Raw genomic sequence first — 15,460 nt, 5'->3', positions numbered from 1 at the left:
TCTCTCTCTCTCTCTCTCTCTCTCCATATGTCGGTGTACGCTCTATTAAATGTATACACGTATGGGTTTCCCTCCAAATGAATAAGTCTATCCATTAAATTTTATGTACAGATATGCAGTTTTTATGCGCATATGTACTTACACATATACGTGCATATTCAGGATAGTAATAGAGGTTTATTGTTCGCGACTCTCATCTCACCAGTGAGAGAGCCCGGATTCGATCCCGGCAGTAGCCAGTGGAGAGACTCACGGGCCGTACCCTTCAGCATTTGTTAGAGAAAAAAAAATCGATTAGTTATGCATACAAAAATCTTGGGAATCCTCCCTGTACGGGACTTTGAACATAGCATTAGTTTATCAGGTTGATTCTCTTTGTTTAGAGGAGTGATTCCCAACGTGGGGTGTGTACCCCCCCCCCCCCCAGGGGGTAATTTGATTTTTAAGGGGGCCAATTCGAGAATGTTTAAACAAATTGAATGGCCTTTTAGGCTTCTTCCATTCTTCCAATTTAAGTTTATCTTAGTTCTTCCATTTGGATATAAGTCAAGTTAAGTATATCTTAGTTTAACCAGACCACTGAGCTGATTAACAGCTTGGAACCAGTAGAGTTGCCTAGCAACGGGACGTACAGCTTATTGTGGGATCCGAACCACATTATATCGAGAAATGAATTTCTAATCACCAGAAATAAATTTCTCTGATTCCACGTTGGCAGAATGGAGAATCGAACTCGCGACTACCGAAATGGTAAGAGAGCACGTTAACCACTCATCCAACGAGGATTTTTTTTTAGATTATAGTATATGACCAGAGGGGCCATCAGGGTTTTAGAGGAGATTAGGTGGGGCATGGCCAAAAAAAAGTTTGGGAATCGGTATTCTAGAGGCTCTTGTTCGTACTAAAGAAAACTGACATATATAGGCAGCCGCCTTAAGTAGAAGGAATAGGAAATTATGCACAGAACTGTGGTAAAAGGATATAATGGATGAGATCCTGCACCAAACCATGAACCTTCCCTTCTCAATGACTATGGACCCTCAGGACACTGACGTTGGAATTAATCCACCTTCATCTTCGTTACAGACAGCCCCCCCACCCCCCCCCCTCCCCCCACCGCACCATCCGGCCAGTATCCTTGGACTGACAATTATGTTCTTTAATCCAATTGAAGAGGGATATAACACCACCCATATATTGAAAAGTGTATCGAGAGAGAGAGAGAGAGAGAGAGAGAGAGAGAGAGAGCATGCTGATTCTGTCTCTGCACCGGCTAGGCCACTTTTATTTTACCCTGAAAAGTTCGTACACATGAACAGTTAAATCAGCTGCGTAAGAATTCTAACACCTACGCTTCGCTATAGCAGTAGTTAAAATGGAAGTAAAATGTATCCGGATTCGGGAGATACTACATATTTACACGAGCTGAAGTAAATTCTTCAGCCTATTACAGCATAGTGGGAGAATTGTCACTTCGCACTTTTTTTTTTTTTTTTTTTTTTTGCTAGAGTTCGAATTTTCCTTAGAAAGGAAGAACATTTCCATTTGTTCATTCGTTATGACTTCCGGTGGGAAGTGTCATTGTAGTTTATGAAATTAAACACACACACAACAACACACATACACACACACACACACACACACACACACACACACACACATATATATATATATATATATATATATATATATATATATATATATATATATATATATATATATACTATATGCCGCCTCTAGAGAGCAATACTGCATTATTCATTTGATTCGTGCTACACCTTCACAGAAGGCTCAATTAAAACACGTCACGTCACTTTCGTGGTGGGGTTTTAATTACTTATTATGCTTTCAATCATTCAGTCTTGTTAACACAAGCCGTTATATATCTTAATGGAAGGATATTAGTTTTTAATCCGTCTTATTAAAACAACTTAAATTTTCATGTTTAAATCACTGTAATTTTTCCCCTCCCAAGACATGTAGAGCTCTGAAGTCCTTGGCTGCGAGTTGTTTCCGGCTTCCTCACTGAAGTGTACAGTGATTGGTTGGCAATGACCAATCAGAACTTTTACTGTTAACTCCGTCAGTAATACAACGATTGCCATTGGCCAAGAACCAACGTGAGACTTTTGTTTTGAAGTTACCTGCTCTCCTTTCAAGAGCTGTTGACAGTCTTCTCCGTTTCTTTGCTTATTGCAGTGTGTTTGAAGTTTGCTACCTTCGTTATTTACGGTAAATTATTGATAGTCTTTTTGTTGGTTGTTATCCAACAAGTAAAGGTGTGAAAGTTACAGTGTACGCGAATTCGTGAGTTGTCTTGAACTCCTAGGTTAGGTACTCGCTTTGGACCTACTCATAAATTCACTTGAACTGAAACTGATCGTCAGGTTCTTAAAGTAAATGTTGTTTCAGGTGGTCTTTGGTTTTATTTTAATATGTGCTCTCAGAATCTTAACTATTATACTAGAGCTAAATGTGCAAGCCAACGCTGTAGCCGTTTGGCTTAGTGGATTGCAAATGTAATATAGTTTCCATTGATCGGTTTTCGTGATTTCGAAGCTCTATGCCCGACCCCCTCCTGCCGTGATAATTGTGGACCACGGAAAAATACTGATCTTTAAAGTTTAGAGTGATCCAAAACATTAATTATTGTTTAACTTTCCTAGCATAACCTAGGACAAGGTTCTACCAAACATAACCTTGGTATGTTTGGACCACCATCTAACATGACATATACCAAAGTGCCCTACGAGGCCCTAAAAAGATAATTTTGGTACTCTAGTACCTACAGCTAACCTCGCCTGTTTGAAACTGGAGGTTTCAGATGGTGAGGAACTACAAAAAGACTTGATTGAATAACATGGATGTTTTAAAATACAAAAACTATAAGACGAGGAGTACAAAAAGACATGGTTCATGTCTGTAATCAGTATCGGGAAATAGACCGGTCTAGTCTTAAACTACGAGGGTGCCAGTGCCCTACATGGAATGGGGCCACGGATACCCTCCCTTAACCTGACCTAGTGTCTTAAATCGTAAGTTAAATCTTTCATGGTTACTTAATCACTATCAGTGCCCTACCTGAAGTGGGGCAATGGATACCTCTTAAATCATAAGTTAAATACTTTCATAGTTATTTAATCGGTGCCCTACCTGAAATGGGCCATGGATACCCACTCTTAACCCGACCTAGTATCTTAAATCTTAATTAGATACTTTCATGGGTACTTAATCAGTGCCCTACCTGAAATGGGGCCATTGGTACCCACCCTTAACCAGACGTAGCGTATTAAATCTTAAGTTAGATACTTTCACGGTTACTTAATCAATTCCCTATCTGAAATTGGGCCATGGATACCCAGCCTAGGATGCTTTTGACATCCAGGACCCATCTAGGATTTAAAAAATGCCCCTCTTTATGTTTGAGGTCCGCGTGTGTCTGTAAACGCTGGTGTGTTAGCTACTCGTTTAAGTGACGATGACTAATTGTATAAATTCATAATTTTTAAAATTGGATTGGTTGGGGGTGCTGTGTTGACATAAGTTAAATATATGGTTAACAAGACGCAAGTAATTTGTATTTGCTGTTAGATGAGCTGTACACTAACTTGGAATTTGTTTAAATTACTTAGCCTGAATGGAGAAAATCATTATTTTTAAACTGTAGTAGATTGACTTTATATATTCTAGATTGTTTCCAAGTCTTAATTCAGCTTAATTTTAAATTTTCGTAGTTTGTGTAAAATTATTAGAGCGAAATGTGTTGGCTTTCCTTGCTAATATAATTCTAATTTCCAGGTTGCTAAACTCACTACAATCATGGGAAAGGAGAAGATTCACATTTCCATCGTCGTAGTTGGCCACGTAGATTCTGGGAAGTCCACTACTACTGGGCACCTGATCTACAAGTGTGGTGGCATCGACAAAAGGACCATAGAGAAGTTTGAGAAGGAATCCAGCGAGATGGGCAAAGGTTCCTTTAAGTATGCTTGGGTCCTAGATAAACTTAAGGCGGAAAGGGAACGAGGGATAACTATAGACATCGCCCTCTGGAAGTTTGAAACTTCTAAGTTCTATGTCACTATCATCGATGCTCCAGGCCATAGGGATTTTATAAAAAACATGATTACTGGAACATCTCAAGCCGACTGTGCCGTGTTGATTGTAGCTGCAGGAACTGGGGAGTTTGAGGCTGGGATTTCCAAGAATGGCCAGACAAGAGAGCACGTGCTGCTCTGCTTTACTTTGGGAGTCAGGCAGCTTATTGTTGCTGTCAATAAGATGGACAGCACAGAACCCAAGTTTTCAGAGGCTCGTTTTGAAGAGATTCACAAGGAAATCACGGCCTATGTCAAAAAAGTTGGTTATGATCCCAAAACTGTGCCCATTGTCCCGATCTCGGGTTTCAATGGGGATAATATGCTGGAGAGATCTGGGAACATGGTGTGGTGGAAGAAAAGGAAAATAGAAAGGAAGGCAGGTGGCTATGAATACGAAACATTGTTGGATGCGTTAGATAACATAGAACCCCCCAGTAGACCTCTGGATAAGCCTTTGAGACTTCCCCTTCAGGTAAGTGATCACAGGGTTTAGTTATGGTTATGTATCCATTGGGAAAGAAAGTGCAGGAGGATTGTGTAGCCTTAGGTTATTTTGATGCTGATTTAACCTCGTAACTAGTTGTGCACACCATTCCTGCTATAGTAGATTCACATCAACCGTGCATTGGTTGCCTAGGCCCGTCCCTCACGGCGCTCTGATTGGCTGTTAAGCCAATCACAGGGCTGGGAACGCGCTCTCTCTGTCAAGAGTTCACATTGGCAGGAGGTATGTTCCACCTCCCCTGAGGGATACTTCCCTCCGGAGAGGTGGAATATAGATCCTACCCATGTGAACTCTCGAGAGACAGTTTCCAGCCCTGTGATTGGCTTATCAGCAGCCAATCAGGAGCGTCTTAAGGGACTGGCCTAGACATCAAATGCACGGTTGATGTGAATCTACTATAGTTACAAAATTTGTCATCAGATATATCCTAACACAAGCTTTCCTTAAACTAAGCTTCCATGACCTGGCCAGTAAATCTTGTCCCTACCCAGGGAACCCCCTAACACCCCATGCAAAGGGGAACGATGTTTATTAAATAATGCAATGTTAAAAAAATTTCTGATATTTGGGCATAGCTCATTTAATTCCTATTTTTAGAGGAAATTAAAATTATACATTAACTTAGTGTTGTTATTCCAGGATGTTTACAAAATTGGAGGTATTGGAACAGTTCCTGTAGGTAGAGTGGAAACTGGGATACTGAAACCAGGAATGGTGGTTAACTTTGCTCCAACTGGACTGACAACTGAAGTCAAATCGGTTGAGATGCACCATGAGGCTTTAACTGAAGCTTCACCTGGAGACAACGTTGGTTTCAATGTTAAGAATGTTTCTGTGAAAGATCTAAGGAGGGGTTTTGTGGCTTCAGACTCCAAAAACGACCCTGCTAAGGAGACCACCGATTTCCTTGCTCAGGTAACATTGATTTTCTTGCTCGGGTAATTTTGCCATGCAATGGAAGTTAATTATTTATAATGATTTGACCTAAGCAGCTTATGAGTCCATTTTTTTATTGTATTGGTGTAATACTTTGTAATACTAGTTTTGAGATTATTGGTTAGGCAAGACATGTTAGGTTTCTGTATCTCCTTTACTAAGATTTTATCTGGTAATGGGGAGCCTTTGGCTATGACTGTTTTAAGTATTTGGATTTTCTACTGTATTTGGTAATGCTATTGCTGCTTTTCTGTTTTAAGTATTTTTTTTCTTGATTTAGTAATGGGGAGCCTTTGGCTATTACTGTTCAGTATTTTTTCTACTGAAAGTTATCCTGGCATTTCTCTCAAGGGATCACTTCTGTTTACAGGTCATTGTACTGAACCATCCAGGACAGATTCAAGCAGGCTACTGTCCTGTGCTAGACTGCCATACTGCCCACATTGCTTGCAAGTTTGCAGAGTTGGTCACGAAGATAGACAGACGAACAGGTAAGGAGCTGGAGAATGAACCGAAAGCTGTGAAGTCTGGAGATTCTTGCATTGTTAAAATGGTTCCAAGCAAGCCGATGTGTGTAGAGACTTTCCAACAATATCCACCTCTTGGGAGGTTTGCTGTTAGGGACATGAAGCAAACTGTAGCCGTTGGAGTCATTAAAGGCGTAACCAAGAAGGAAGGTGGAGGAAAGACGACAAAAGCAGCTGAAAAGGCACTGAAGAAGAAATAACAGAAGCCTGTAGCTGTTGCATCTAGTATACCGGCCTTCTTATGGAGGTGAAATATGTTGAACTATGAAAATCTAATTTGTGGTATTTTCTGAATGGTGGGCATTAAATTAATTGAAGTTTTTAACTAAAGTTCCTTTTCCTATGTGAAAGTACTGACTTGACTTGGTTTGGCAGTAGAAGATGCATAAGGAATTATCAACAGTTGTGAAGCAACTGTTAATGTACAGTTTTGCTGGTAACAAGGATCTGGAAGTATGAAAAATATAAACCCGTGAAATACCAGTATTCTGCATTTCACACTAAAGGTTAACAGGTTCACTAAGCGCCTCGGTGGCGTGGTTGGTTTGGTGTATGCTTCTCACCTCGGTGGTCGCGGGTTCGATTCTCTGCCATTCCATTGAGGAGTAAGATTTGTATTTCTGGTGATAGAAGTTCACACTCGACGTGGTTCGGAAGTAACGTAAAGCCGTTGGTCCTGTTGCTGAATAACCACTGGTTCCATGCAACGTAAAAACACCATACAAACAAAATAATAACAGGTTCACTTTTGTTGTCTGAGAACCTTTCGTTGTCTGAATGGAAGAACTGAACTTCTCCTGAGGTGAACCATTTACAGGGGAATCCGTATAAAGTACGGCTCCTGATTCACTGTTTTGTAAACAGTGGGAGTAAGGAATATTAGTTTTAGATCATGAAGCTTTTCTGGTTTGAAAACTTCAGTAGAGGAAACTGGCCTTTTTTTCATGTTAGTGTCTGTAACTAATATTCTTAGTTGCATTAATGTAACATTACTGAAGTGTACTAAAGTATCTCGGGACAGAACTAGAGGCTTTGGTGGACTTGGCACACAGAATTTTCTTTCAGATAACAAAGTCTGTTCAAGCTCAATATTGTGCGAAGACAAGGCTGAAATGTACTGTTATACTTGGCTTCTTGGCTCGAATTTTCAAGGATTTGACAAAACCACTTAAGTCAAATTTGTTTTTGAATAAGTGTGTATTACTAAAAGCAAAGATTCAGGTGGTGATAGTGACTTAAATTGTTCTGAATAATCCTATGCACGAAATTTGTGGTTATCCAACCTTGATAAAAATATTATGAGTGAAATGACTGAATTTGGTCTGAAGTGGGAAACCATAAACATTGTCCTCATGAATATTCTTGGTTATGGAAGCAAAATTTATTTCGGTATCTTGAACTTTGAGATTACTGCAATAAAGTCAAGAGTACGAAGAACATTTAAATGCATAGTGCAGTACGTAGTAACTTGTCTGTGATATTCAGCCTGGTACAGATAAAAAGTATGGTGTGCCTTCGTGGTGATCAAAGTCAAATTTTGTTTTTGATTCACTAGGTGCGTGGTATTTGGGTAAGTTTTTTTTTATCTAAAAATAAACTCTGACAGGGAAAATATCCTTACTTAATTGACTTCTAAATTGTGTAGTAGTCTAGCTAACGTTAGAACTAGATAAAACGCCATGGTATTGTACTGAAAATAGGCTTTATATAGGTGGTAATTTAGGAGTAAAAGGAATATCGCAATTCTGAGCTTTCAAAATATAGTTGCCAGTAACAATGGTTTAAAGTTGCTTTAGTTTTTATCTTCGAGAGAGAAAGCGAATGCATATTAAGATGTTCTAGATGTTCTAAGTCAAATAAGGTTCTGGAATGATGGATGGTTAGGAAGATTATGGATTAGAGAGGAAGGAAGGAAGTGAAAGCCAAAGATTATTATTCTCTTAGGATTTAACGGATAATCTGAGAAAAAATGCGGTGCAAATCGGTAAATTGTAAGGATAAGGAGTTAGGTGATTAGCTAGTAACCACCATGATTAAAAACCCTGTATTATGCCAAAGATTTTGGGTTTGGAGATGATACTGCAAGTGAGGCATTCTTTTTTTTTTATTCTCCGAATTGAAAGTTTTCGTGTAAATACGTGACAGAAGATGAAATGGCTATGGGACTACAATTCTCGTCTGATGCAGCTATTAGGTGGTTTTGTGAGGAATTCCTCTCACAACTATTTTATTTTCTAATGTTTTTGTGTATTCACTTGTTTCCATGCTATTTTTCTTTTATTATAGTTATTAGTGTCTGTCTCATAAGAAATTATTGATTGATTTTCACTGCGTATTGCCGTCTGTCAGGTAATCGACAGACAGGAACTGTTACTGTATTTGTATTCATGTGAAAACTAAATATATTCGCATGCCCATACATTTTGTAAAGATATGTTCGTCTACATTGCATGACATCATAAGGGTGAAGGAACCGCATCTACTCGAGAATGACACTCTTAACATTATTTTATCTGATTTTGCTATGTTCTAGTACGTAGTATCTGTGGTGCGGTTAGCACCGAAAAGATGATTTTACACAAAGACGAAGTCTTTTGACATAAACGTCAGTAGACGTTTTAGTAACGAAGTATAACTACTGTTTTAGTTATGATAATTCATTTGTCTTTATATATAGGAAATTGTTCTTGGTGAATGTATTGCGCATATTACGTATGGTAAGAGTTGGTGTCATTGGGTCTTGTTTGTGCCTCTCGCCAGAGAAGCCATTAGGAGAGGTCAAAAGATCGGGAGGGGAAAGGAAGGGTAGCAGTTCGCCCCTCTGAACGCTCCTTTGCGTGCCCCTCTAGGAGTGTGTATGCGTATGTGCGTAGGGTAATTCTTCAGAAGCAATCCGCACTGGATATTAAAATAATCACCTACATGGAAAGAGCATGTGAAAAGCAATATAAAAAGTATAGTCATTATATGAGAGATTGAACGGGGTGGAATTAAATGAGCTTGATAAGTTTTTACCTCGAATTTTTCCTAAGTCGGGAGAGGAGTTTCCTCTACGGTAATGTTTACTTTTAATGAGCCCTCTAACTTTCTTACGCAAACAAAAGCAGTTCCAGTTACTCATTATTGGCTGAGAGGTGTGACATAGTTATGACGTCATGGGTTTCATACCCAATTACGAGAGACTTTAGTCAAAAACTAAGTTTCACTAGCATTTCAGCGGAGTAATAAAGTTAGCTGTCCAGTGTCCACTGGTATCCTTGTTTGACTGAATACTCGAAAAATTAAGCAAAAACCGGCATTTTGTCTTCCTGTAGCTATGGCAGAGGCAGTGGCTGGCCCTTCTGGCATTAATTTTGACAGACCTTCGATTTCCTACCGATTGTTTGCAGTGCAATGTGGGTTACGGTGAATTTTATCATTATTTGTCGAGTGGTGGTGGTAAAGAAGTTGTTATGAATATGCTCAGAGACATAATTTAATTCTACAGCCAAGAAAACTGCGAGTGTTGTGGAGCTATTTGTCGGATCGACAACAACAGGAACGCCTTTAGGTTGTGATCGCTCTGTAGTGACGAAAGGACGTCGGCGTAAGCGATGCGACACCCAAATCTATCTGCCAAGGTAAGTGGCCTTACTGTAAACCCTGTGGGTAGCGCGCGCAGCGCAACATTACCTCTTGCCGTACATGCCGTGCTTGCCAAGAATCTTTAAATATGCGGATAAGGCGCGAAGCGCCGTTCCGCTACGGCCTTACTGACAGCACACACAAATCGATGGTCGCCGATATGTAGTCGCTCCTTACTTTGTTTGTTGTTGTTTTGGTATCGCCGCCATATTGGCTTTGGTGTTCTTCCGCCGATTTCGGTCGGCGGTCGAGTGGGCCCGCGAATCAGTAGGTGCTCCCAATTATTACTATTGCTGCAAAGCACTCCTTTCTGGTTGTTTTGCGTAAGAAAATAAGTTAGAGGGCTCATTAAAAGGGTAATTCTTCAGAAGCAATCCGCACTGGATATTAAAATAAACAATCACTTACATGGAAAGAGCATGTGAAAAGCAATATAAAAAGTGTAGTCATTAAAAGTAAACATTACCGTAGAGGAAACACCTCTCCCGACTTAGGAAAAATTCGAGGTAAAAACTTACCAAGCTCATTTAATTCCACCCCGTTCAATCTCTCATATAATGACTATACTTTTTATATTGCTTTTCACATGCTCTTTCCATGTAGGTGATTATTTATTTTAATATCCAGTGCGGATTGCTTCTGAAGAATTACCATGGTGTAAAAAATGGCCACAGTCTGGGATATTTCAATAAATAGAAATTTGATTATTTAAGTAACTGAAAAACTAAGTAATTATATGCACATATGGAACAATAGTTCCCATGAATTCTCGTGAATAGCACATTTTCAAAGCCTGTCAACTCCCAGTGTCATAGAACTTGGCATAGGACGCTTTCAACACAGTAACACTGAACTCTCAAAATATGAGCATTCCATATTTTTTAACAGTAAATACATTGCTCAGTTTAATTAACAGTCTTCTTTATATCCCCCATAGATTTGTATTTAAGTTTATTCAACTTGTACATTTTTTTAAGCATACAAATATGTGAATGATATGCATAGTTTCATGCATCCACACAGTTGAACCTTGTTTGTTGTGGCGTCCGAAGCAGAGAAACAACGGGCAATGTCTGACTTTGCTCGCTGTTCCTCCGCTTTTGACATCACATCAAACAATAGTCGATCGTGTGGATGTAGCCGTAGACAAGTAGTTTCAAAACCATGTGAAATAAGGATAGAGGATCCATGCAGATTAAGGTTTTATTAAACAAATGCTGCTTTAGGTTTTATATATGTACAGTATAATTGTTAGTAAAGGATTTTTTATACATGTTCAGTTGTTAATTGAAAAGGAGAATATACATGTGCCTGTATGTTAGGTCCCTCTTGCATTTAAAGTTTGCCATTGGATTTTATGTGAGTTTTGGCAAGAAGGAAAAAATATATATATATTGTTTATATTTTCGTAAGTTTCTCAATAAAAATGTTGATTTCGCAACCAAATTTAACCACCACACTTTATATCTTGCAGGTGCAAGAACCGTCTCTGCTTCAGAAAAACATCACTGGCATTTTACTCCCAGACACCAAGGGACATCTTTCATGGAGAAGAAAATCAAACTTGAAGTTAGGTAGGAAATTCTATAAAACATTTAATGTTCTGTGGGGGGTACTATTTTAGGGTGGTGCCTTGCTTGGCACACTAGATAATGATTTTATAATTTCAATGCCCATCTCCTTATGCATAGAGATTTCTGATTCCACCAGTATCCTCATTACTTTTTGCTTCGTCTTATGTTTCACCTTTCTCTGTAATAATCTTGTTTCTTACCCATTCATCATCACTGGCCTCATGACAGTACAGTTAGTACTTATTTTCAGCGTGCTTGGCATTCTTTTGTCTCGCACACTACCCTTGCTACTTCCCTTCATTTCCCCATGTTGATCTTTATCCTACTTTCAGCCTTGGCTTCACATCCTCCTTCCTGGCTTAAAGTAGATCCTACGTGTTTGAAATTCTTAAACCCTGTTTTGAATTTAGGCCTCCTCTATCTTTTATAACTTATCTCTTCCCTTCCTGATGAACACTGCAACTCCTCACTTATACGCATGATTATCGTGATACCTCTCATTCAAGAGATTCGTGCTATCTTACCCTCCTTTGTATAATTGTCCAGTTTGCCAAATGATTTATTACCCTGATACCAACCATTCAAGAGATTCCTGTTAATCTTACCCTCCTTTGTATATAATTGTTCAGTCTACCAAACTGAGCTAAGTGCTGATCCTTGATGTAATCTAGTTCTGAGTTTTGCCACAGGCTGTTATTACTGTTATCCTTGTTATTTTATACATTATTTCAACCAACTTTTACAGCATTTCTTCTGCTTCCCAACATATTCTCTCGCATGCCTTCTTTAGGTCTGCAAATGAGTAGATAACCATCTAGCCTCTTTCCATGAAATATCTAGGAGTATACTAATCATCAATATAGTATCAGCTGTACCTCTCCCTCTAGTGGTACCATACTACTGTTCACCAAACATTACAACTGTTCGTTGTAATGTTTGGCGTGATCGGTTTGGTCTTGACCTGCCACCTCGGTGGCCGCGAGCTCGATTCTCGGGCATTCCATTGAGGTGTGAGAGATGTGTATTTCTGTTGATAGAAGTTCACTCTCGACGTGGCTCGGAAGTCACGTAAAGCCGTTGGTCCCGTTGCTGGATAACCACTGGTTCCATGCAACGCAAAAACACCATACAAACAAACACTCCATATCTCCCTTCTGTTTAAATACATTTACCATCAGACTTATACTTCTCATTAATTTGGCAATACTTCCTCCGCGCAGAATACCCTCAACAGTTTCAGCATACATTCTTCTCCCTCTGCGCAAAGTACGTACAGTACCTTTAACATTTCAGTTTGCACTATTGGTAGACTGTGCATTTGTTCCTAATTTTACCAAACAGCTCTCTTTACTACTTTGTCACCATCACTCGCTCCTCCACACTCCTCACCACCTCCAAATCCCCCCTTTTTTTTAATTTTCTGTGTTAAAGAGACAATAGTTTCGTTTGTGATCATCCATATGCAAGATATTTTGTTCCTTCTTGACTTGACACCTGACTGGCCCAGATTTTGCCTTTTCTGTTACTTTTGATATTTTTGTAAATATCCTTTTTATCTTCCTTTGTTACGTTACGTTACTTCAATTAGGTTCTTCTGTAGCTCATCTAATAGCAGTGCCACTTATCATTTTCTCTTTCCTGTTCCCTATTATGTTCCTCAGTACCTTGAACATCTAGCGCCTCAGCGGCATGGTTGGTATGGTATTAGTGTCCCACCTCGGTGGTCGCGGGTTCGATTCTCGGCCATTCCACTGAGGAGTGAGATGTGTATTTCTGGTGATAGAAGTTCACTCTCGACGTGGTTCGGAAGTCACGTAAAGCCGTTGGTCCCGTTGCTGAATAATCACTGGTTCCATGCAACGTAAAAGCACCATACAAACAAACAAACAAACCTTGAACATGTCATTATCCATCTTTGAAAGACCTACACTGCCCAGCTGATTCCATATTACATCAATTTTCTTCCCCCCTCTTAGCACCCCATAGCCGCTCGTTTTCGCAACTGGTGCTTCTGCAACTTTTACACATTTTTATATTATTCCTTATAGTTGCTTGTGGCTCACACTTGTTTTCCTTAAACGGCCCTTTGAGCCTCATATAACTCGTATTGTTCTCCTTTAAAGTCCCTTAAATGGCTCATTATTGTTCTTTAGGATCGCATATTTTAGTTCTTGATCTCTTCAGCTACTTCCTGGGTTTTCTATTTAATTTCATACCCATCACAAGCAACCTGTTTCACACATGCCTCACTAAGAATTATTTTACAGTATAATACACTGCTTCTGCCTTCCTTATCAACCAGACCGTGTTTTCATACAGACCAGTTCAAAACTGCCATTTCGAATACTTTCTCTCCAATTTCAATCTCTACACCAGATCGCAAGCCTCCATGAGCCATTTCACATCCATTTATACTCTTTACAGTTCTACCATTCATATCGGGTAATATGATAATTTTCTCTTCATCATTTACCATTGTAATTGCTGTTTCTAGTTCTTCCCTAAATACTTCCTTTTGCTCCTTGCAACCCATCTGAGTTTAGTGCTGAAATTACAGTAACAATACCTTCCCCTTGCTAATATAGACATTACCTTTTAAGGTTTAATGGAAGTCTTGACATTGTTCAAGTACTGTTGACTGGATTAGTTTTCTTTATCAGTTTATATACACCTGGCCATATATCTCTCTCTCTCTCCAACCTGTTAGTTGATTAAATTCTTCCTCAAAACCTTACTATGTATTGGCATGAATGTGCGATCTACAATTCTAGATATTTCTGGCTTTTAGATGCTATCATGTTTCCAAAGTCAACTATGTATTTGATTGAGGGTTATAGATATTTATAATATAGAATATTCTTTGTATCTTGGCCTTGAGATGGCAAGTTATCCAAAGAGACCTTGATATTCTTCGGTCCAAATTCACCAACCATTCATAATGTCACTTTATTTTTGTGCATTACTGAAGTATGTATATTCCATCTTCTTTGGAGTGCAGTAAATATTGCCATTTCTTCTTTCCCACTGTTATCCCTACATTAAGGGGTCGGTTACCTGATGCGCCTTCTGCCACAGGCATCATCCTCCACCAAACCTCTTCTCTCCATATCTTCCTTCACATGATCTCGCCATCTAATTCTGTCTCCCTCTCGATCTTCTTCCTCTAACAGGTTCCTCCCAAGTCCTCTTCACTCCTTCATCATCCATGCCCATACCATCTCAGTCTCACCTATCTTGTCACTTCTGTAATCTTTATTAATCTGCCCTTCTTCATATATTATAATTTTTCAATCTCCCAAGCAGCGATATTCTCATAATCCACCTCGGCATTCTTATCTCTGTCCTCTAAAGCTGTACTTCCTCTTTGTTAATGTGTACATGGCTTTACCCGTAACTTTAGGAAGGTATCATTCCTGCTTTTAATTTTTTTTTCTCTGGCATTGTTGTTTTAAGATTTAAATCCTTGACTAGAGGTTCACATGAGAGCATGTGAAATTGATAGTGAGAAAAAGAACTAATTTAGGAAAGGGACAAAGATCAGGAACAGTAATGCATTAAAGCATTTGTTTTTAAAGCAGGCAAACATCTCAAGATGTCCAAAAATCTAATTGATTAAAATGACTGACAGTAGTCCCCTGTGTCTTAAATGACTGTCACAATGGTCCCCTGTATCTTGTGCAGTCTTGCATTAGTAATAGCCGAGTGTGTATCCTTAAAACTCCTACACCCAAACGTTTTAGGCATGAGAAATTGAGTTTAATAAACTTGTATACAAATAAATAATAATCTGGTGGTTGGAATTGTGATGTGTCGCATGTCAGTAGCACAAAATTTATGTAATCCAGGTGTGGATATTTCAGAAAAATTACTGTAGTGATAAACGCCTAAAAGATGAAAATCATTCCAGTAGGAATTGCTTAAGTATGATAGAGTATTGGTCTTTGGTAACTGCTACATTAGAGGAAAGGGACGAAAGTAAAGTTAGTCATGATTAAAGCGTGACTTTATAGAAGTCCATTCGTATTAAATTTATTAATATTTTTTTATTAATATTTTTTTTATTTGACAGGTTCATGGCATTTAAGGATCTGGAGGGTTTTCCGCAGACCAGAGTTGCCTGATTTAGTTGCAAGACTTCTTTACCAAATTGTGATGTAGAGCTGGAACATGCTGCAAGATCAGCTCTTTGAGAAA

At 39.0% G+C, this 15,460-nt stretch overlaps 1 protein-coding gene across 1 annotated transcript; it reads left to right on the top strand.

Annotated features, from left to right (window-relative positions):
* Nucleotides 1-2,074: 2,074 nt before the first annotated feature.
* Nucleotides 2,075-6,398, top strand: LOC135210284 (elongation factor 1-alpha-like). The gene is made up of 4 exons (XM_064243157.1): nucleotides 2,075-2,232; nucleotides 3,799-4,572; nucleotides 5,245-5,520; nucleotides 5,912-6,398. The coding sequence occupies exons 2-4, from the start codon at nucleotides 3,820-3,822 to the stop codon at nucleotides 6,266-6,268; spliced, it is 1,386 nt and encodes a 461-aa protein (XP_064099227.1). The 5' UTR covers nucleotides 2,075-2,232; nucleotides 3,799-3,819; the 3' UTR covers nucleotides 6,269-6,398.
* Nucleotides 6,399-15,460: the final 9,062 nt, after the last annotated feature.

Source organism: Macrobrachium nipponense, chromosome 39 (assembly GCF_015104395.2).
Source record: "Macrobrachium nipponense isolate FS-2020 chromosome 39, ASM1510439v2, whole genome shotgun sequence".
Classification (NCBI taxonomy): Eukaryota; Metazoa; Arthropoda; class Malacostraca; order Decapoda; family Palaemonidae; genus Macrobrachium; species Macrobrachium nipponense.
The sequence above is the reverse complement of the archived record's forward strand: the minus strand, read 5'-3'. Positions and strand labels throughout refer to the sequence as shown.

Coding starts and splice junctions, on each gene's coding strand:
- LOC135210284 (XM_064243157.1), top strand. CDS start 3,820: ATGGGAAAGGAGAAGATTCACATTTCCATCGTCGTAGTTGGCCACGTA. Junction 4,573..5,244: donor CTTTGAGACTTCCCCTTCAG/GTAAGTGATCAC, acceptor TTGTTATTCCAG/GATGTTTACAAAATTGGAGG. Junction 5,521..5,911: donor CCACCGATTTCCTTGCTCAG/GTAACATTGATT, acceptor TTCTGTTTACAG/GTCATTGTACTGAACCATCC.